The sequence below is a fragment of the Atheta coriaria genome, unplaced genomic scaffold, assembly GCF_025399875.1.
Source record: "Atheta coriaria isolate IRGN ID8LTWV9N9 unplaced genomic scaffold, Caltech_Dcor_3.1 hic_scaffold_7_pilon, whole genome shotgun sequence".
NCBI lineage: Eukaryota > Metazoa > Arthropoda > Insecta > Coleoptera > Staphylinidae > Dalotia > Dalotia coriaria.
Genome location: NW_027045449.1, coordinates 4,620,420 through 4,643,879, shown reverse-complemented (window position 1 = coordinate 4,643,879; position 23,460 = coordinate 4,620,420). Strand labels below are relative to the sequence as shown.

General features: G+C 37.5%; 2 protein-coding genes and 1 non-coding gene across 3 annotated transcripts; all 3 read left to right on the top strand.

Annotated features, from left to right (window-relative positions):
- Positions 1-85: 85 nt before the first annotated feature.
- hyd (E3 ubiquitin-protein ligase hyd) lies at positions 86-13,508 on the top strand. Its single transcript, XM_065307447.1, is given in 24 exon segments — positions 86-375; positions 702-902; positions 1,165-1,337; positions 1,561-1,718; positions 1,896-2,107; positions 2,375-2,574; positions 2,811-2,992; positions 3,352-3,620; positions 3,676-4,079; positions 4,304-4,557; positions 4,778-5,047; positions 5,139-5,418; positions 5,621-6,590; positions 6,648-6,775; positions 7,012-8,022; positions 8,165-8,297; positions 8,491-8,818; positions 8,881-9,147; positions 9,150-9,180; positions 9,231-10,327; positions 10,566-11,806; positions 11,871-12,225; positions 12,287-12,517; positions 12,582-13,508. Coding segments are annotated over 24 exon segments (8,670 nt in total). The 5' UTR covers positions 86-313; the 3' UTR covers positions 12,795-13,508.
- Positions 10,361-10,489, top strand: LOC135796777 (small Cajal body-specific RNA 8). The gene has a single exon (XR_010549401.1). It is a non-coding gene; the product is annotated as a small Cajal body-specific RNA 8 (non-coding RNA).
- A 5,623-nt stretch (positions 13,509-19,131) lies between the features above and the next one.
- On the top strand, positions 19,132-21,465 carry LOC135795441 (uncharacterized). Its single transcript, XM_065307127.1, has 6 exons — positions 19,132-19,954; positions 20,023-20,083; positions 20,139-20,232; positions 20,288-20,395; positions 20,453-20,756; positions 20,807-21,465. Exons 1-6 carry the CDS (start codon positions 19,181-19,183, stop codon positions 21,317-21,319), a joined length of 1,854 nt encoding a protein of 617 aa, XP_065163199.1. The 5' UTR covers positions 19,132-19,180; the 3' UTR covers positions 21,320-21,465.
- Positions 21,466-23,460: the final 1,995 nt, after the last annotated feature.

The window sequence follows — 23,460 nt, the reverse complement described above, 5'->3', positions numbered from 1 at the left end:
TTTAAAATACACCAACTCGCCATTTTCCCCAAAAAGTATGGCGGTTGGGTTGGTAGCTCTGTCGATCACATCGTGTACGCATGTTCCTTGCCCGAGGGCAGTCGCCGTTGTCGTCCGTTCCACACTCGTTTCTCGCTTGGCACGGTTCCGTGGAAAACATGGTGAAGTGGAAGTGCTGCTAAGCAAACGAGTGCTTACGCCCGACGGACGCATCGCCATCGCCTACGTCTTCCGATCATGTTCTAGAACACGATCGGTCTTAGTGTGCGGTGGTTTGCGCAAACGTGAATAAAAACGGCAGTGCAGTGCGACGATGTCGTCGATACAGTTCGTGGTGCATCCTCTGCCGGGCACCGAGGAGCAGTTTAACGATAGGTACGTTCTCAGTTCGTAGCAAGCCGCCTCGTGTAGGTCGTCTTTATAGCGTCCACGAGGCGCCCGCAGACGCTCACAATAGGCTCTTAACTGGGCATCATGCAGTTTGCATCGTCCATTTTTTTCCTCCGAGATGGACATAGCCGACGTCGCGGATGCATGCATTTCATACAGTTGGCACTCCTGCGCCCACAAATCTATTGCATTTATATTTGCATCTCCAGGAATGCAATTGTATTAGTCATTGCAATGATTTTGAATTTCATCAATCGCTTATGTCGTTATGCAACGTGGTTTGAAACATTGCGGTTTTGTTGTATTTGCAGGCTGAAGGAGGTTGCCGATAGAATAAATCGTCTAGGACAAACTTCACATCCAGTCTGGTCCAATCTCAGAGTTGGCGTTAAGCGCATTGTTTTAGGACCGGCACATATTGCCCTGTTGCTGGAGGATGGTCGCGTGTGCAGGGTTTCATTCAGTGTCATTTCAGATAGATTGGATCTTACAAAAACTGATCCAAATAAAGTGTAAGTTGCTCATTGTAGTTCTCCTTTTTCTAACTTAAAAATTCGTCCAATGCTCGTTAGTGACAACAATTTTTTAGTGTTGTTGCCACCTCCAAAACATTGGAAAAGCAAATTGAGTTTAGGTTATTAATTGAGGATTATCTCATCAGAAGATTATCCTCACTTAATCTATTCTTATAATCATTTCTTTCTGCATATATTATTTATATTTTGATTTAAAATTTCATTTCATTTATAAATTTTATATTGTATTTTAAAACAGAAACAATGGAAGTAGTGCAGCCGGAGGCGGTTCCGGCGGTGGAGGAGGTGGCGGCGGAGGAGGCGGTGGTGGCACTGCTTCAAGCAGCAAGCCTACCGGTAGCAGCCGACAAATCCGCACGCGTGCACGCATCATGCGCTCAAATTCGGCTATTAGAGGTGGAAATAACAGCGGTAAGCAAATATTTACTTTATATCAAAATGGCCGCCTCGATTAAGATTTGAATGATTCGAATTTTATCACGGAGGCCTTGTTTATGGACAAATGATGAACCGTTTTTAAGAATTGAATATTTTGATGATTCTATGATTAGTCTTTCTGAGTTTTCTAATAACTTACATATAGAATTCACCATAAAAGCGTTGGAGTTGATTTTAATACTTCATTGAAATTTAGGAAGCCGGGGTGCCCCGGTGATTATTGGAACCAGTGGTTCCGGAAGCGGACGACCTTTGGTGCCAATTCCTGCCAGTTTCGTGCCAGAGGAGTTGGTCACACAAGCTCAGGTAGTCCTGCAAGGCAAAAGTCGCAATCTCATTATTCGAGAATTACAGGTATGCACAAAAAAATCAATGTTAATGATCATAATAATTGTGAAGGATGAAAAATGCTAACCATTGAGTTAATACAATGATTTATTTGATTAGTCTTACTGAATTGAACAATATCATATCCTGAAACATTTATATTCACCTGGATTTTTGAGAATTAATGTATGTAAATGTTTTCAGAGAACAAATTTGGACGTTAATCTAGCGGTTAATAATTTATTGTCGCGCGACGATGAAGAAGGCGAGGATGGGGACGATCCAGCCGACTCATACGTTCCGGAGGATTTGATTTCCCTTCTGGACGGCGGTTTCCATCCGGATCATTCTGTGATCATCGATGCTGATGCCATGTTCTCCGAGGACATGTTCGGCTACACGTCGGGAATTCGCAAGTAATTACATATGAGAACATTTCGAGCAACAATCGATGTTGAAAAAGTATCTTTTAGTTATTCGCGATCATTTTCTTCATTTTTCGTTTTTATTTGCAATTTTTGAGGTTTTTCATTGATTTGTGTTTTCCAAGGGTTTTTACTAACAATTTGTGGTTTGGTTTATCAATTTTGGTTCCTGGCGAAACAAATCGAGTTTGCGTTATGTTTTTTGCATTTTTTACTAACATTGATTTCGCGCTGTTTGACGCTACTTGCTCAAACTAGCTTCCTCCACAGCCGCAACAGCTCGAGTCGTAACCGCCTTGCTGATCGGGATGCTCCACCAACGAACAACTCTGGCTCAGGCCTGGATCGGGACACCATCACGCGTGATAGCTTCTCGCGATGGAGGGAACGTCAGTATTTGGGGCCACGCAGATGGTTGGAGACTGCTCTCAGAGATAGCGCATTTGAGAAAGAAACTGGTACGTTTAACGTCGTAATTTACACTTGTAAAACTACATTGCTCAACAATCCACCAGTTAAATGTGCAAATTTATACACTGGTCGCTGTTTTGAGCCAAATTAATGTATTGCTAGCTTAATTGGAGACGTCAGAGTTACCTCTGAATGTACATTAGGTTCTCTACAACATATTTTATTTACTTTGTAGCACAATTGAGTATATTAGATGTTTATTTGTAAGGTTTGATTTCTATAGACAACAAAAAGAAAGATGGGGCAAGTCCACTGTGGATCTCAGACGAAATTGAATTCTGGCCCGAATCTGCAGGAAGATTCACACAGATTGCAACATTGTACAGTGAGTTGATCGCTTTGTCGACCAATGGACAACTCTATCAATGGAAATGGAACGATGCCGAACCTTACAAACACCCTGATGTAAGTATAAGTAACCAGCGCTTAATTTCGAACAGGCTACACCAATTCTCGTTAGTGACAAAAATTATTGATATTGTTGTCACCTCCAAAAGATTGGTAAATCAAACATATTTATTCACCATCTTGAGTTAATAATTACAATCAAATTATTAACTTAGCAATGAATAAGTTTTACAAAAAAAATACAAACAAATTGTGTTAACATTTAGTGTTAATACTGATAATGATGACAAATTTGCAATTTATTGATTTATTTCATGATTATTTGATTAGTCTTACTGAATTTACAACTTATTTAAAAAGAATGCACTGCAAATTAAGAGCAATACTCATTAACGTTTATTTTGCTTGATTTACAGAATCCCAATGTTTACCACCCCAAAGCAATACAATTAGGGCTGGTGGGTGAGAAAATCAGTCAGTTGTCCGCGTGTTCCACGCGATGTTCTGTGGCAACAGATAGTGGTAAAGTCGCCACATGGGTAGATGAACAACTCAGCGCGGCGTCGAGTAAGTTGGACAACGTTGCCCAGGCCTACATCGAATTTCAGTCGGATAGGATTACAGGGTTGTACACTTGTCCGTTGTACACTGTGGCCAAGCTAGAAAGTGGCGCTTTATATTGGTGGTATGTATAAACTGCATCTTGTTTACTATTTAGTCACTATAATCGTTCAATATAGGGGTGTGCTACCTTATCCTCAACGCAAACGTCTTTGGGAGAAATATCGCGGTAAGTTCCGCCGCCAACGGGCTAGCCAAGCAGATCTTACTACCGGAGCTCAGGTATACATGAAGAACAGTCCTATGTACCAGAGTGGTGCTCTCGGTGTGACAGTCACGGGCGGAATCCCCAAAGTGGGCCAGCTGCAGAACGCAGCGTGGACCCTAAATGACACATGCACGTTTAAGATTATCACAAATGCAACGGAGAAGAGCAAAGATGGTGGACCTATGCCAGGAACCAGTGGTTTGAGTAACCTATCATCGAAGAATAAGGAGAACACTGATCGATTAGATATGCCACCGCCTCCTTCTCCAGCATCGAGTACTTGTAGTGACACAGGGAGCATTACAAATAGCCACAGTAAGTGATCTTTTTAGTTTATGAAATGTAAAATAATTTACTTGAGTGCTCATCAATCCACCAGTTAAATGTACAAATTTAGATTGGTCGCTATTTTGAGCTAAATTAACATTTGGGTAATTTAACTTCCGCACTAGTATTAAATTTGGTGTATATATTTTTACCTAAGACAATTTCTCGGCATTTTTGTATGTCATTTATTAAATGTTAAATTAAATTGTCAGAACGGCAACGACGTATGGCGCCTTCTGGACAAGAACAGGGCACTGAACAGCGTAAGGACGAAGAAGAATGGTTCCTTCGAGATGTTATATTTCTTGAAGATACACGCACTGTTCCAGTTGGCAAAGTACTCAAAGTGGACGGAGCGTACGCTGCCGTCAAATTTCCGACATCACATTCTCGCGATCGTGATGGTAACAAGGAAGCTGATGATATATTGCAGGATTGTCGTCTAATGCGCAAAGATGATTTACTTGTAAGTATTAATTAATGTACTACTTTGATCTAATTTACAATGCTCATCAATCCACCAGAAAATTAACAAAACAAATTTATTTGGTCGCTATTTTGAGCAATATTATAGCCTGATGTTCAGAAATCTTTATTTGTAACAATTACTTGAAGAAAATGTCATCAGGAACATCAATTATTCAAACGTGCATTTTCAACTCATAATAAAAATTGTATTTTCAAAGGTTTTGAAGTCAAATGCGACTTTCCGGGCACCCGATTGCTTCCAAAAAACACCACGACGTATCCAGCTACCTGAACATGGCGGTCACATTTTAACAATCGCCGTGGATGTTCACGGTGTGCATGCTGTCGTTCGCAACGGCAATAAACTGAGCTATGTGATCTACAACATTTGTTCTGGACGTGTCGAACAGGATAATCCATTTCCTAGTGATACTGCTTCATTTATGGGGTTGTATCCTCAAAATATTACACTTACGTCTGCAGCTGAGGTGAGGTTTAAATTGTATTTATTGAATTGCAAATAAATATAAATAATTCACCTGGTATATATTGAAACTTACATTGCAATTTTTTGTTTAGAGTATGGAAACGATTTTGATTCTTCGCGATGGCAATAGTACAATTTATCCTTTGGCGAAGGACTGTGCCGATGCAATCAAAGATCCGCAAGCGATAGATCTACCACCGATCAAGAGCGTTGGTGCTGGATCGGTTGTCTTAGCCGGTACGGCCCCCAACTTGAAGAACCAAGTCGCCATTATTATCTTTGCGCTGGATCATCAGCTGCTTATGCCGAAAATACTGCGTTGTGATGTTGACGGCGCGCGACAAATATTAATTCAGTTGGAATTGGAATGCAGTAAGTTCGGTTTTCTTGTAATTTTACGAAGCTCATCAATCCACCAGTCAAATTATAACTGATTTAGATTGGTCGCTAAATTTGAGCGATATTATAACCTAACTAAGTATATAATTAAGTATAACATTTACTTAATATAATTTAGTTTGGGACATTTTAATTACAAGTTATTTTTCATACTAAAGTTATATTTTGTTGTTAGAAACAAATTCAAACGCTGTTCAAGCAATTCTCAATGAACGATGTGATGGCAATCGCAATATCTTCCACGCTGTGGTGAACATGTGTACACCAACGTCGAACAAAGAACCGGATGCTGAGGCGCCCGCTGCTGCTGCGCCAACCGCCAACGCTGGATTGGAATGCATCAACGTTATCACTAATGCAGTGGGTTCGCGTTCTGTCTCCATCCGCGAAATGATGCGCCGCGTAGTGCGCAATGATGTTAACAATTCTAACTCTGGCGAGCAGCTATTCCTCCAAGAGGAATCGATTCCAACACACTCTTGGCCACCAGAGAACTTTGAAGTTACTTCTGGCGATGAAGACAGTTTGATGGGTCTGGGAAATGCGAACAAGAGCGGCAGCAACAGTGCGACTAATCTTATTGTAGATCCTGTTGAGCGCAGAGCTAACGCGATGGCTATCTTGCGCGCATTGCTGTTTGAATCCAGTGCACTTACGCCGCATCTGATTGAATTGTTGTGTGCAAAGGATTCGCAAGGTCAAACTCCATTCATGTCTGCGGTATCGTCACGCTGTTATCAAGCTGCGTTAGAGTTGTTTGAGCGGATTATTCAGCTAGGTACAGCTCACGAACAGGAAGAGATGATATTCCCTAAGGGGTCCAATCCAGATCACTCGCCGCTGCATGTGATCTGCTGTAATGACACTTGCAGTTTCACATGGACCGGGGCGAAGCACATAAATCAGGATATTTTTGAGTGCAGGACGTGCGGCCTGACAGGATCGTTATGTTGTTGCACGGAATGCGCGAGGGTGTGCCATAAAGGGCATGACTGTAAACTGAAGAGAATAGCGCCTACAGCTTACTGCGATTGCTGGGAGAAGTGCAAGTGCAAGGCCCTTGTAATGGGGAACCAAACTGTGCGGTATGAGCTTTTGATTCGGTTGGTTAGGGATACCAACCTAGTTATGCAACCTAATGCCCGGTATGTATTTAAAAAAAACTTGTACAGTTTATTTTGATTAATTTTTATATGATATAGTGGCGAAAACATTCTACTTTTCCTGGCTCAGACTGTGGGTCGTCAGAACCACGAACAAAATCAGTATCGCGGGTTGCGGCCGCGCACAGCATCAGCTAACTCACGAAACAAAACCCCTTCAAGCGACAGTGAGTATATAATTATTCATTTAGTAATAAATATTAAGTACACTGCTCATCAATCCACCAGTTAAATGTTCCTATTTCAATTGGTCGCTGTATTTGAGCAAAATTAATTATCACTCCTACTAAGTTAGGTTTTTTGTTGATAAAAGCTTAACTATTATGTTTGAAACATTTGCATCGAATTGTTCATTTTGTGGGTGCGTGTTTTGTATTTTTGTTCATTGATATTTAATTTTAAGTTGAAGTTGACATGCCTGAACACGACTTGGAGCCTCCTAAGTTCAGTCGACGCGCGCTTGAACATCTACTTCGTGATTGGCGTGCTGTTCACAGCATGATCATGACTGGCATGAAGGAAAAGGATCAAGACACGTCGAATTACATCGGCGCTCAGAGTGGAACTACTCTTCTTGATAAGTTTACGCACTCGCTGCTTGTGAAGTGTTATCCCGAAGCGTTAGACAAGTTGATCGAAACCCTTGTCAGGGAGATGAAGTCTCAAGACACCGAACACGCCACGTTTGCTACAGAAGTAGCTAGACGATTTATGCGTTCTGTTGTGCGTATCTATGTTATCTTTAACATTGAACTTGCTCCGGTGTGTAAGAAGCGTACAACTATAAATCTTCGCAATCAACCGATCACCATTTGTAAACAAGTATTCCGTTCAATGGTGAAACTTGCCATCCAAGAACTCTGTGAAATTGCCGATTCTTTGATTGCCCCGGTGAGATTAGGTGTTGCTAGACCTACAGCGCCTTTCTCGCTCGCAACCACTATAAATGAAATAATCAGTGGATCTGAGGAGTTATTCCTAGTAGATCCACTTGCTGCACCAGCGGCGAATATTGCTCCAAATGGTGCATCGCAATTACCGCTGTCTACTCCATATCCATTATTATCAGAAGCGGTAAGAAATCACGGCCGCACTTTGGTGGTAAACCGCGCGATTCCCGATGCGATCGATGCCGAGAATATGGCTATTGATAATGATGACGACAATGCTTCGGAGCTTGCAGATACATCGGACTATCGAGCGCATTCGCTTAGCGTTGGAATGAACGAAGGGGAATCGCAAGAGGCGCCCGCTGAACAACAGGAAGCCGGCGGCGGCCAAGGTGATGACAGCGATACAGAATTGGATCTGTTGGTGGAGACTGAGTCCGATAGCGATGACAATCACAGTAATCAAGATGCAGCTTCTGCGCAAAGATCTGTGCAAACTGGAGCTACGGTTGGGTCAGATACAGGTGAGTTGGTTTTGATCGTATTTAGTTGCTGTTTAGAGCTTTGCTTTTTATTTGGTTTTGGAGTGTGGGAGGAGGTAGTGAAGATACCCTAACTTTTGTTGCTTTCTTATTCTTTCTATGCGTTGCAATTGTCTACAATTAGGTATGTTACTTTTCCCTGAAGATGAGAGCGGCGAATCTAGCCAGCAGGAGGAGGAGGAAAGTGAAGCAGGCGAGACGGACGAGCAGGACACGGAGGATTACTCTTTAAACGAGGACCAACTTGAACGGCGGAGGTAAGTCTTTTCCAATACATTTCATCTATATTAAGATTGATGTTTAGAATTTACCTGATTATTATTATTATTATTATTATTTTAATCGACTGAGTTACTACTTAGTGCTTGCTTTAACAAAATTATTAACCATTTTTAATTGGCATGTTGTTTGGTGTGCGTGTTCTGACGTTTTCATTGTCCTCTATGAAAGAAGCCGTTACAGCAGTGCCGGGCACGGGCCGCGTACCAACCTCGCGCCACAGAATATGCAGTGGGCGATTCGATCGCGAGAGGTGTCGCGATCGCATCTCCGTCAACTCTCTGGCAACTCCAATTTGGTCTTCGTTGATAGCAACTCGTTGCGTCGCTCGGCATCTACGAGCACTCCAGTAACAGCCACCACAGAACCTGTGACTATGGCTACGACTGCCAGTTGTCTTGCCAGGGCGTTCGGACTAGTTATTCGACAGATTTCTGATTTGTTGCCTTTGATGCTATCTGGGAATCAGACTAATCAAGATGATATCAGTAATATTCAAGTAAGTTAATCACATTAGTTTCTAATACTCGCTGATTGACGATTGTTTCTCTTTTTTGATAGATTTATCTAGAATTCCGGTTGAAAGCAACTTGGGATTGGTTGTTGACTGTTATGGATGCGACCGAAGCTCAGTTAAGATTCGGTGCTTCTTTAACGCATTCTACTGATACGACATACCCTGGTCAAGCGGCATCGACTTCTGCTGCTGCCGCTTCGGCTCCCCCCGCGGCCAACCCTGTGCGGACAGTACATAGAACTCAACAGGTTCAACAAATTCCAACGGCTACAACAAACTCCGGTACGCGTGTGATTGGATTCACTAATGTGGGGACACCACGAGATCTCGCCCCGAACGCGAAGGTAACACACTTTTATTATGCCAAAGTCGAATATTTCACTGAAATGTTTAGGTGTTGATGGTACAGCCGCTCGTCGAGAGTTCCTATCCTACTGCCTATCGCTCATGAGAGCGCACAACAGCGAACATCTAGATTCTTTGCCGGTTTTGGACGTCTCCGCACTTAAGCATGTTGCTTACGTTTTCGACGCGCTGATTTATTTTATGCGCAGCGGCTCACACGATGTGCAAGAGGAGGTACGTGAAGTTGCCAACTGGAATGAAGCTGACGAAAACGAGAATGAGGAAGGTGAAGAGGAAATTCCGGTTGGTGTAGCGATGGAAACTGAATCGCTAGATGTTCAGGAGGTGGCAAACCTTGCTGCATTTGACTCCACCATTAATAGTAGCACTAATCTCTTGGGCAATAGCAGTGGCAAGGGTCGCAAACATTCGTTCTTCCAGCGATCAGAGAGCACTCTGTGTTTGGGGTGTCCGCCACCGGACCCATTCGAAAGTCCCATGTCGGAAGCTCTTCCGTTGGCTGACCAACCGCATTTGTTACAACCAAACGCTAGGCGTGAAGATTTATTTGGTATTCCCAAGCAACCCATTTGCTTGTCTTCTAAGTCATTAAATTCGACAAATCCAGCAAATCCTTTGGAAACTCTGCCGGAGAGATTAAGTTTATCCTCAAGAACGAGTAATTTTGCAATGAGGGAACCTGCAAAGGCACATCATCCTATTTCAGAAAGTTTTAATGTGATGGGGCCTCATCCAATCACGTATCCGAATAGTAATCAAGATGGAGCAACCGCTGCGTCGACAAGTGGTAGTTCAACTAATCTTAGCACTTCGCCCAATGAACACGACAGCAAGAAAAAGGACGAAGCAAGTGGGCAGGATCGCCCACAGGATTTATCTTGCAATAAGGAGCAAGCTACGGCGCCTACAATGCCAATGGAGACAGACAGTGATAGCGAAGAAGACAAAGAGGAGAAAAAGGCGAAGTTGAATAAAGAGCAAACTTCTACTTCTTCGAGGCCTCAAATTATCGTATCGCCAAGAAAGACCTCATCTGGTGACGATACTAAGGATAAGGAAGAAAGTGCTTCAACATCTAGAAGTCCTGGAAAGAGTGTAATCGTTCGAGCTGGAGCTGGGCCAACGGTGAGTTTAATAAATGATTTTATCTACCAAATATGGGAAATGATACATGTTTACATGTTGAAGAAATCATTGAACATCACTAAATTTCCCCATAAAAAATCACTTTCTGATGACCGCATTTCGTAAAACTTTCGCTTGCGGACAGATACGAAGTGTACAATTTAGTAAAATATTTTTCCCCATATTGAAAACGAATTTATCCGATATATTCGTAATTTATATTATTGTTGCTTTTTAGCCTTCTAAATCTGAACAAGTATCACCCTCTCAGGAAACGGAAGAATCCCAGAACAAATTGGATATGACTGCAGCCGATTTGGTTCGCCCGACAATCGGTCAATCCGTATCTCAAGACTTGCTGCTTGGTAGATGGCGTCTCTCACTTGATTTATTCGGCCGAGTGTTTATGGAAGACGTTGCGCTTGAACAGGGCTCGATCGTTTCCGAACTCGGCGGATTTCCAGTGAAAGAAGCCAAGTTCCGACGCGACATGGAAAAGTTGCGTAATAACCACCAACGTGACCTGACTTTATTGAAGATGGAGAGAGATAGGACTCAACTGATTTTGCAAACTATAAAGGAGCTCAACACGCAGTTCAACAACTACAATCGTCGTACACATACTTCTTCTCAGCCACCTCTAGCGGTAAACCGCGTGAAGGTTACATTTAAGGAAGAGCCTGGTGAAGGTTCTGGTGTTGCTAGAAGTTTCTACACTGCAATTGCCGAGGCTCTCCTTTCCAATGAGAAACTACCCAATTTGGAAAGCGCTCAAGTTGGCAAGTTTTCTCACTATAATGTGTTGCAACGTTTGCGGAGAGATCGGGAGTTCCTTCGTCGAACAGGCCCTCCCGGAAGGGGCTCATCCCGTTCTCGTGATCACAGTAGGCGGGTGATGAATGCCGACGTGCGGCCATTCATTCCGTCGGAAGCAACACTCGCCGAAAATTCTAGCTCTATGCCTGACATTAGCGGACCGGTGCCGTCCCAATCTGGTAGCACGACCAATCCGTCTAGCTCGAATGCAAACCGCAACGAGCATCTTACCTCACACCAACAACAACTCGGCGAACGACTGTATCCACGCGTGTACAGCCTGCACCCGTCGATCGCGGGTAAGATTACGGGAATGCTGTTGGAGCTAACTCCCGCACAATTATTGCTCTTGATGTCATCGGAGGATTCATTGCGCACAAAAGTACAGGAGGCAGTAGAGATGATATTAGCGCACTCTCATTCTCAACAAGACATAACTTCTGAGGCACTGCTAGAGTTAGATGTGTTTTCGTTGAACGATCGCAGTGGATGTCGTAAAAGCGCTGGCAGGACCGGCGATGGACAGAGCACGGAGGAAGCGCCGCCAGCCGACGAAGAAGACAATGCGCCTCTGTTTTATTGTCCTGGCAAGCGAGGATTCTATGCACCCAGGCAGGGCAAAGGATCATTTGAACGTTTGAATGCTTTTAGGAACGTTGGAAGGTTAGTTTTTCTGCTTTTTTTTTTAAATAAGTATTTTAAAAGAATATTTTTTTATGTCGTACAGGTTGTTTGGTTTGTGCTTATTACAAAACGAATTGTGCCCGATTTTCCTTACGCGACACGTTCTCAAGTCTATTCTTGGGCGACCCATAAAGTTCCACGATCTTGCCTTTTTCGACCCGGTCGTTTACGAGTCACTTAGACAGCTTGTAGTGGACGCCGAAACGAAGGATAGTAACAGTCTATTTGCTGCTTTGGATTTGAACTTTAGCATAGATTTGTGCGCTGAAGAGGGATGTGGTACCTTGGAGTTGGTTCCAGGGGGGAAGGACGTCGAGGTAACAGCGTCAAATGTGTACGACTATGTGAGAAAATATGCAGAATATCGAATGGTAAAAGCTCAAGAAAAAGCGATCGAAGTAAGTCTTATAATTTTGAAGAAATTTGGTTGTATTATGTTGATAAAAATCTGTTTTTCAGCATATTCGAACAGGAGTATTTGATGTTCTGCCAGAAGGTGCCCTTGATGGCTTAACCGCCGAAGATTTGCGATTGTTGCTCAACGGCGTTGGCGATATCAACGTATCGGTGCTCATTTCGTACACGTCGTTCAACGATGAATCTGGTGAGAGCGCCGAACGACTTGTCAAGTTCAAGCGATGGGTATGGTCTATAGTTGAGAAGATGACACATATGGAACGGCAAGACTTGGTAACTTCTTACGAATCTCTGAGATCACTGTGCATTTTATTAATGTTTTGTCTTATTTTCATAGTTATATTTCTGGACGGGATCACCAGCGTTGCCCGCAAGTGAAGATGGTTTCCAGCCAATGCCGACAGTGACGATACGACCTGCGGACGACGGACACCTTCCGACAGCAAACACATGCATATCGCGTCTCTACATCCCGCTCTACAGCAGCCGCAGTGTACTACGACAGAAGCTGCTGCTTGCCATCAAGACCAAAAATTTCGGCTTTGTGTGATGACCATGTCCCGCGATTTTACAACGCCTTATCATAAAATATGTCATTGCAAATTTGTAAACCAGTTTTACGCGTTTTACTTCGCATAAATGAAATATGTCGAAGGCAAATTTATGAACTCTTCAAGTGCGTGTCGCATCGTATTGTGAATTACAAGTGATAACGAATGGACGGATTGCAAACGACAGCCGTCTCGAAATATTTTTTAACTGCAACGTACTATTTAAGTAAACTTCAAGATGACGCGCTCAAACATACAACAGACAGACATCCAGCTTTAGATTAATTTTTAGTTCTCACGGTAGCACGAATCATTGTTTACGTTCATGATTCTCTATTTCCGGCTAATTGTTGGTTCTATCCTAATGCTAAGAACTGTTTGTTTCAACGAGACTTTTAAATGCCTCAGTTGCTTGTGTTTATACTGATTATATAATTTCAAATTTGATTTCCATTACGTTTCGACGTTAGTGTAATATTGTATGCATATATTTTTGGTTATTGCTAATGAGAACGATTTAGGCATAATCAAGATTTGGCATTTAGGTTGCATATTTAATTTAAAATTTAATATTAATAACACTGTTTAAAGGCACTTCTCGTGGTTTGACCTAACGGCGACTGGAGAAAACGCAACTATTATTCTCTCGAAATTAGGATAAACGTAATAGCTTTGTGCTGTTAAATTTGTCAAATAAACCAAATACAAATTCATTTGCAAACATTTTTTTCTTAAAATTCATTTTCCTTTCCTTGGATTTCTAAGACATTCATATACAGATTTTCATTTACAGTTTGCTGCATGCATCTTTATCAGCATAAACAATATGCAGACTTTCTAGGGTATGATAGTGACTACTAAGTTAAGTTTGTATCATAATTGTTTTTCATCATAACAATTTAAATATCAGCTGATTTTCGCGTGCTTGTAAACGTCTGATAGATGTCACTACAATACCTATAGGGTAAAACACCCAATCGTTGGCACTCCTCCAATTATTGGCACTTTATGTTTTAATTCGAAAAAACAAGGAAACCATAGATAATTCAAGTTTGATATGCATTAAATTGTACAATAGTATATTTTTTCTGTTCAAATTTGACTACACTGTTCCAATAACTAATATGGCGATTTAGATACAACAGCGGATATTTTGTGTTTGTGATTTGGTGTAGTTATTTTGTTTTTTTCTTAAGGTGAGACCTTTTTTAATCATTGTATATCGCAGCTATTCGGCTAATAGATACTTTTGAATTAATTTGATATGCTTAATTACACGTTTAGGCAATAGATTCAAAGATTATTTCCTGAATATATCTTTTATCACATTGATTTATTACATGTGCCAACATATGGATCAAGAATTTATCAAAATCCTATTCTTGGCACCCGTGCCAATAACTAAAAGCTAATTATTGGCAGTAGTGCCCATAATAGAATATTGAGTGCTAATATTGTTTTTTTTTATTCATTTAGATCATGATCATGATAGTCATATTAGAACTAACAAAAAGTTAACAATAACAGAAATTAACTTAATGTTACTTTTTGGTTCTAGAACACTGCGAACTAGGTAGGGTATAAAATAGGGATGTTGAGTATTTGTTTTTAAGTAGGTTCATAATCCGACTCATTAATATTTTGTTGGTCGTTAAGCATAAATGTTAAAAGATCTCAAGGATAGCCATTTAAGTACTGATGAAGTGAAACTAGTAGCTAGCATAAGATAAAGTGTTTATGATAGGCATAAACATTTTAAATACCTACTATAGGATAGATTACTTATGTAAATAAAGGCAGATATTTAATTAATAAAATATTGTTTTAATTATACGTTAAGTAAGTATTTTCAACTTTATTGATAGGTAGGTACCTACATATCTCCTACTTGAACTACATGCCAATAATTAGACGAGTAGGGGCCAATATTGAGATTTTCTATGCCAATAATAGGATTTTCCGCAGTCTTTTGGATTTTGAGCATATGTTTATTTATTATTATTCAATCACTTTAAAACTGTTATAAAAAACAAAGATTAAAGTATTTTCTTTGATTTTGTCACATGTTTTGTAACTAATGTAAATGGGATTTTATGACAATATAATTCCTGACTGACATGCAGTTCTCTCTTAAAGTGCCAATGATTGGGTACTTTACCCTATATACTTATTAAGTTGACTGTTGTAATTCTTGATTATGTACAGAAATATGTTTTCAACTCTTATTAAATAAAAAATTATTCCACATTATGCAATGTTTTTTAAATACCATTTTTTGTTTTATTTCAGCAATCATTATATTACAAATATTTCAAATGTTTAAAACTTACTGCAAAAACGCTATGTATAATATGTATCAACAGGACATAGACTATCGTATTAGCATATAACAATTAAAGATTCGTTTTACAATGTGAGTAAATTATTTTCGGTCGAAAGACAGGGTCGAACTTTTTAAGTTAAATTATTTTTGTCGAAAGACAGGGTCGAACTTTTTTGGTTAAATTATTTTCGGTCGAAACATCGATGAAAAGATGTTGACATAAAAAAGTCGAATCTTTTCTCTTTTTTATGTCCGAAATTAAAAGTTGGAATTTGCAACTTCGGTTTTCAGAATCTAAACAAACGATTAATTCTTATCAATATATCCTTGTAAAGTTTCAAGTGATCTCTCTTCGTTTAGGCCCTACGATGAAGTTAATTATTATTTTATGGTTGATTTATGCACTTTGAATTTAGCGTATATCTTTTTAGTCTTAAGTCAAATTACAAATATTTATTAAAATATTTTATCAATAAAGATATTTTAGTAGGTAATAAGCAATAAAAAATATAAATTTTTAATTTTCTGTAAAATTAAATTCGTCAATCAAAATTTGGCGGAGGCGCCTGACATTTTAATTTGTGTTGGTAAAAATTATTCAAAACTAATTAAGCCATTGTGTAGAACAGCTTATTATTATCATATTTACAGAACTTCCGGATTAATAGCACAAATCGTTTACACTACAAACGCATTTATTTGTAACATGTACTTGCTGCAATACTTTGAAACTAATTATCTCGGGAACTAATGAAGATAATCATAAACGGTAAAGGGAATGGCGTTCATCATGTAATAATACATCAAATGAGATTTAAAACAAATATTTTTTTAGGAGAGTGAAAAATGATTTTCCGATGCGATTTTCTCGAGAACCATAAAAGTTACAACAAAACTTTTTACACTTTTTTCATGCCGTGATAAGGATCTATAAAATGGCAGATTTAGTTTTTCCATTTTCCATAGTTGACAAAAGACCTCTCAAAAACATCAAGAGGTTACACTTGACTCTTTTTGGACTAAAAAAAATTTTTTTCAGCTAGAAGAAAATGGAAAACGCTAATCGATTGAGTTTTTCAAGGGGATGAAAGATATGAAGTCAGTTTTCCGATAACATCAATATTTTGGAAAATGGGTTGTAAATTCAAACCTGATCAAATAAAACTACCTCTCTAATTTTCCCCTAACTTTCCAAACTGATGAAAAACAATGCCAGGAATTTATTAATCCGAGTTTGGTTGCGCTATCTTAATTAGTTTTTAAGTTAATGACCATTTTTAATTATTACATAAGTGTTGATAACTGTAAATTTTAACATATTATATAATGTAAAATTTAATTCTACATACGAATATGAAACCCGTTTTTCTTTATCTCTAATGATTTTCAAGATAATAGCGAAAAACTGGTTTATTTGTTTTCTGTATCATCTCTTTAGCAAAAAATAAAAATTAAAAATTACAAATTTTTATTACCAAACTAGCTGACCCGGCAAACTTTGTTCCGCCTCGCTTTGCTCTTGTGATTGAGAAGCACAAAGTCGAGTCATACCAACACGGCGCTTTTCACGTGCAATTTTTGTTCTTCTTCAGTCCTTTCATTCGCAATCCTTTGAATCCTAGTTGCATTACGGTTTTGTCGGATAAGATTTGATCGTTTTGGTCGCTGCATGTTGAGTGGGGAAGCTACGAAGCATCGCACGAAGAAGAGACGGAGAAAACTCGTTTAGTATCTTCCAAAGAAGTTTTCACTTCAAAAAGTATTAAAAAAAGTATCCTACACTTAGTAAGTCTTATTCAAACAAACACATCAACAGGGCAACTTCAACCAACACGTACAAACCCACGCACGTCTATGCTTAGGGGGAAGCTACGAATCGCACAAAGAGGAGAGGGAAATAATAGAAAACATTATATTTGTGTGCTCTTTTTCTCCCGTAGGCTAAACCATATAAGCGAATATGTTTGTTTCCTTTTAGTGTCGTTTAGTGTTCTCTAAAGAAGTTTTCACTTCAAAAAGTATCCTAGTAACCTTCTCCAAACAAAAACATCAACCGGTCAACTTCAACCCACACGTACACACATACACACGTCTATGCTTAGGGGGGAAGCTACGAAGCATCGCACAAAGAGGAGACGGGGATAATAGGAAACTTTGCATTTGCGTTCTCTTATTCTCCCGCAAGATAATCCATATACGCAAATATGTTTGTCTCTTTTTAGTGTCGTTTAGTGCCTTTTTAGAAAAGTTTTCACTTCAAAAAGTATCCCACTACCTTCTCCTGGCCCTAAGCTACCTCTCCACCAATTTTTAGCTAAATTGAATTTAAAGTGGGCCCCTGGGGGCATAGTGGGCCCCCTAAAATTTTTGATAAATAAGAGGGGAAAATAACACACATCAACAAATTCGAAGTAAGAATTGAAAAAAAAAATACAAGCAAAAAAATAATACAAAGGTAGGTAATAGCAAAATTTTTATGGGTGGGGGCCCACTTTGCCCCATATTCTGAATTTTTTTATTTTGATAGACACGGCTTATTAATATTGAATACTAAACAAGGATGTAAAAAATAGTGTAACGAGTGAAAAAAGGTAAACAAATCCCCTTTTTTCGCTTTTGTATCTTTAATTGCTGGTGTTTAATTTAATAATGCTGCTGATTGAAATCCGTGTCCTTGCGGGCGATTACAGGTAGACGGTTACTTCGCCATTCAATTCTATGCACGATCACTTGTCAAATGCCCGATTCAATAACATTAAACTGAACTCTTAAAATCTTTCCGAGATGTCGCTAGAATGTCCGTTATAACTAAAAATATTTCCGCGATCATATCGTTGTTGCAATGTTTTGTAAACATTGGCCATCGCAGCGGATTTTATCAACACACGTCCACTTTATCACATTTCGCGCTTGAAATGATAGGCAAAATTTATTTAAAATAATAAATGTAAAGAATATGTGAATGAATATTTAAATGAAATTATTAATGCACTGTACTTCATTTAATTGGACATTATTTAAATGTATTATTGTTTTTAAGGACATAAAACAATCGATAATTATAAATTTAATTTAATCAGTGACAGAACTTCACTAAGTTGATCATTGTTATTTTTTATCAAGCTAATTTTTAGTTAAATGTACCATTTACGTACATGTATGAAACTTTTATAATCTATATATATAAAATTTGCGTGTCACAGTGTTTGTTTCCATACTCCTACGAAACGGCTTTACCGATTTTTACCAAATTTTATATGCGTATTCAGTAGGTCTGAGAATCGGCTAACATCTATTTTTCATACCCCTAAGTGATAAGGGTTGTTCACCCTTAACTTTTTTTTAAATTTTTGGACAAATTCTTTTGTTTTTATTTTTTTTTATAATGTGGAATTAAAAAATACATACAACCCTAAATTTTTAGTTTTTTTATCACCAACCCCTATTTCTTTATAGCCATTTTAGTAATTTAATCATTTTTCATCCCACTCAAAGAAAATTTTTATATGCGTATTCAGTAGGTCGGAGAATCGGTAACTTCATATCTCTAAGTGATAAGGGTTGTTCACCCTTAATTTTTTTTAAATTTTGGTCGAAATTTTTGTTTTATTTTTTAATGTGGCATTAAAATATACATACAACCCTAAATTTTTGGTTTCTTATCACCAACCCCTATTTTTTATAATAAGTAAGTTTCTTTTTGTCTACACTAAAATTTATCTAGAAACTAGAAATAATTTATATGGCAAAACAACGTTTGCCCGGTTAACTAGTAGAATATAAATTTATGATTTGATCATGACAGGTATTCGAAAAATAAAAAGTGTTTTTACATGTACGTATGTTGATATAAACAAGTAAAGCCAAAATTAGATTATAATTTATAAACGCTTGTAAGTAGAAAGATATATTATAGTAATTCCATAAATTGATTTTTTTAGTTCAAACATTGGTAAGCGTGTATAACACGGCACGCATTGATTTAAACACAAATAAAAATAGATCAACGGAAAACAATGTTATTGTGTGAACAGTAGACGCAAAATTAAAAGTTAAAGCATAATGGCTGCTATTCATTTACTGCTTCAAATAATACTGAAGGCCTACATTTCCAACGCATCTTGGAATAATTGTATTTTGCAAATTTCTTCAACTGCACAAAAAACATTAATAAAAAACTATGAAAACATCAGTAGCTACTATTTAACCAACTCATCACTTTTTAGTCAAATTCCTGAACGTTGTGAATGCTTTATAATTTGGGACATTGAAAATAAATCGAGCAACTTTACAGAAACCATACTACAAAGTATTGATGACCAGCTGCTTTATGGAAACATTAGTTTTCGTTATAATAATCGTATAATTATTGTTGTGACTGATAGAAACGGTAACTCAATGGACCACATTATATCAACAAAAAGTTTACATTTTGTAATGCACTTTTTACTACTGTTATGGGATGGTAGAAACATAAACCCGAATGAAACTGACAGTAAAAATCTTTTTCTTCACAAATTTGTGCCTGCCATATATAAAAATTGCAGTGAAATTAATTTATTTACACATAAATACGTTGGTCTCAACGGTGAGCAACCAGTCTTATTGGATACATTTGAGTCATGTACCAATACATTTAAAAATGATGCTGTTTTGTTTCCTGATAAGTTATCAAATCAACATGGTCGACCATTAAGAATACATTCTTCTGAAGTTATTATACCGCGCGTAAATATTAGTACGTTATACCTCATCGTTATAAATGTATGTATATATCTAAAGTGTGGTATTTTAGCAACAAAATCTGGTTCGTTGATGAAAATTACAATGGAATACGCAAAAAACATAATAATCATTTGATAATCAATGCAATGAATCTCAGCGATCCGCATACAATGTCCAAGGTTATAAGCCCAGAAGAAGTATTTAAACTTTTTCCTAGTGGACTATCTGATCTCACAACAAGTATAATATTTATTATAGTTATTATTTTCAATTAAACATAGTTTTACATTACTAGGACCACTTTACTTAACAGCTAAAAGATATGCTGACCAAGATGCAACTGCAATTACATTTCAATATGAAGTTAGCGTTCTGGTACCTAAGGCTAAGTATGTCAATAACAAAATATACATTAACAAAAGGCCTTATCACAAGTAATTTTAGACAAATAGATAGTTTAACTGTTTTTACCTTGGAGTTTTCCACTGGTGCATGGATTTTATTTATTGTGACACTGAGTATTCAAACGGCTACTTTGATATTAATCAAGAGGTAATTTATGAAATTGTTTTGATGCAAATGATTTGCATGTTTAATGTCTTATTATAGGTTTATTATAAATCTCCAGAGAGTAATACCTAATGTTAAACCAAGTTTGGTTTGCATTATAGCTATTCAGCATCCTGTTCCAGCTTCTGAGTTACCAAAGATCCCTATATTGCGTTCATTTACAGCCGCCATACTAATACAAGCCATTCTTGTGGTTTCTATGTATACATCTCATCTTGCCAGTAACTTTACTGATCCAAATTACGTCGGTGAAATTAATACAGTGGAAGAATTTGCTGAAAGTGATTTAGAATGGGGAAGCACTGAAGGAAACTACGCGTTGCCACTAGAAACTGATCCAAAAGTATGTAAAATGTTTAATATAAACCATAAATTAAATTTGCTTGTTTTTAGAGAGTTTCTCAAATAATATATCAGAAATGTAAACATTTGTCTTGGGAAGAAATTAAACGACGTGTAGACTCTGTTGATAACTATGCAATCATTGTCCTTCGATATCTTGATGACTTCTGGGGAGTTGAAACTTATGTGGACAAAACAAATATTATGCAATATAAATATATAAGAGATAATTTTTTTGCTGCATATAACGCTGCGTATTTACGCCGTAGTTCCGTGTTAACAACATCCGTATCAAATTTTATAATGCGCGCGTTTGATACAGGACTTATAGAAATCTGGGATCGACAAGCAGTTTTTCTAGAAATGGGAAAACAAGTGCAGAGATATTTAAACAGTGATATACACGAAAAACACCCGACAAAACTAACCCTCCAACATCTGACTAGCATTTTCTTTGTGTTGGCAGGCGGAATTATTATTGCAGGTTTTGTATTTATTGGTGAAATAATTTCCACCTTGAATATTGTAAGAAAACAAAAGCAAATAACTGTTAAAAGCAAGTAACGTTATAGTGGGTATTTGTATTTACTCGGAAACTTAAGTAAAATATTGGCTAAAGACGTCAAATGCTGTAAACAAACAAATAAACAGGGCGTATATCATTATCATAGCGCTGATTATAGTATATGTTTGCTTAAAAATAGTTCATGCCAGCGTATTAAAAATTAAATTTATTGTAAAATATTAATTGCACTAGATCAATATTTAAACAAGAATATATTAAATATAATAGAAATTATTAGAGGGTAATAAAAATATACTATAAATAATCCTTAGTCACTGTTGTTATTTCTGTCAAGAGATATTTTTTATATTGATCTGACCCTATTGCTCCTTAACATAATATTATTGGATCTTTGAAAAAGCTTTTGAAAGGATGTGCACATTTAGTATATTGTATCCTCGCACTGTAGTTTCCAATTGACGTAAACCATAGAGTAGGTAAACACAACTAAAAAAGTAATCTACTTTTTCTGATTATGTATGCATTAACTACTAAAATGTTTTAACGTTGGATTTACCAGTTATATGTCAAACCAACATTCTAAGTTTTTCTTTTTGGAAAAATACGGGTAAGATACGTTTGAAAGTAACAGCACTTAAGTAAGGCACGTGCCAAACAAACCTGGTACTTGTATATCAGTATAATATTTCAGTGCATGTAACAAAAAATTTAATTGCGTCAAACAATCAAATAGATCGATGTATTAATCATTTAATCATTTGAGTTTTTATACTGGGTAAGCAAATAAACAGAAGTAATAAATCCGAATATATTACCACACGTGTTTAAACATGATGGCTGTTGTTTGTCTACTGTAAATAGTGGATTGGGGAATAAATACGAATTTCAAGCCAGGCAGAAAATATTCTGCAATAAAAAAACTAAATTTAGATAATAATAACAGCTAACACATTTTATTGCAAACTTATGATAACTTAATGTAATAAACACAAATTAATAAAAACATGACTTGTGTACAATATATATTAATGTTTGTAATATATGTCACCACAAGGAGTTAAAGAGTCACGGCAAGTTAGTTTTGATTGATTACATAAGAGTTATTGATTGGAGGTGTCTTTAATAATATATTATGTACCAAATATGTCATTAACAATGTAGTATAGAGTATTTGGGTAGTTTTGAAGATTTTTGATGAAGAACTGCTGCAGACCGAAATAAAACAGCAATCAAAGTAACTAATAACAAAACAATGTCCGCAATTAATCTGCTTTTGCAAATTATATTTAAAAACTATATTATCAATACGTCTTGGAACAATTGCATTCTGCACTTTACTTCTGCCGACCAGGAAGCAGTAACTACGCACAAAAACATAACAAGCTATCATTTTACAAACTCATCATATTTTATTGAAATGCAAGAGCGATGTGATTGTATCATCATATGGGACACAAAAAATACGACACAAAACTTTACAGAAACCATCCTTGAAAGTATTGATACTCAGTTACAACTACAAAACATGAGGTTTCGATATAACAACCGGAAATTTATTGTTGTTACCGATCGAAATGACGATTCAATAAATTTAATTTTCGCTACAAAAAGTTTACATTTTGTAGTAGATTTTCTGCTACTTTCATTGAATAGAAGTGAAACATATAACGAAGATAACAAACATACTACCTTAGAAAAATTTATGCCCACAATGCATATTAACTGCAGTGAAATTAAATTGTTAACACATAAATACGTTGGTGCTGATGGTGGTCAACCACTACTATTAGATACTTATGACTCGTGTACCAAATCATTTAGAAAGAATGCCAATCTGTTTCCCGACAAATTGACAAATCAATATGGGCGGCCGTTAAAAATGCATACAGCTCAAATGGAAACACCTCGCGTAAACATAAGTAATCAAAACATTGCTCAATAACAAAATATACATTCTAGAAATAATTTTTAGCTACACAATCTGGATCTTGTCTGAGAATTGCCATTGAATACGCAAGAAAGCATAATAATCTTTTTGTTGGCAATGGGATGGAATACAACGACCAACTTCCCGATGCTGTATTAGTACTTTTACCTAATGGAGAATCTGATCTAGCAATAAGTATATTGGGTATTTTTACATTTGGAAATATATCTCACTAACAACATGTGTTATTAG

Excerpts from the sequence above, each read along its gene's own strand:
- LOC135795441 (XM_065307127.1), top strand. The coding sequence starts at position 19,181 with ATGGCTGCTATTCATTTACTGCTTCAAATAATACTGAAGGCCTACATT. Across the intron at positions 20,233-20,287 it reads GTTCTGGTACCTAAGGCTAA|ACAAATAGATAGTTTAACTG; the intron begins GTATGTCAATAA and ends AAGTAATTTTAG. Across the intron at positions 20,396-20,452 it reads ACTTTGATATTAATCAAGAG|GTTTATTATAAATCTCCAGA; the intron begins GTAATTTATGAA and ends GTCTTATTATAG.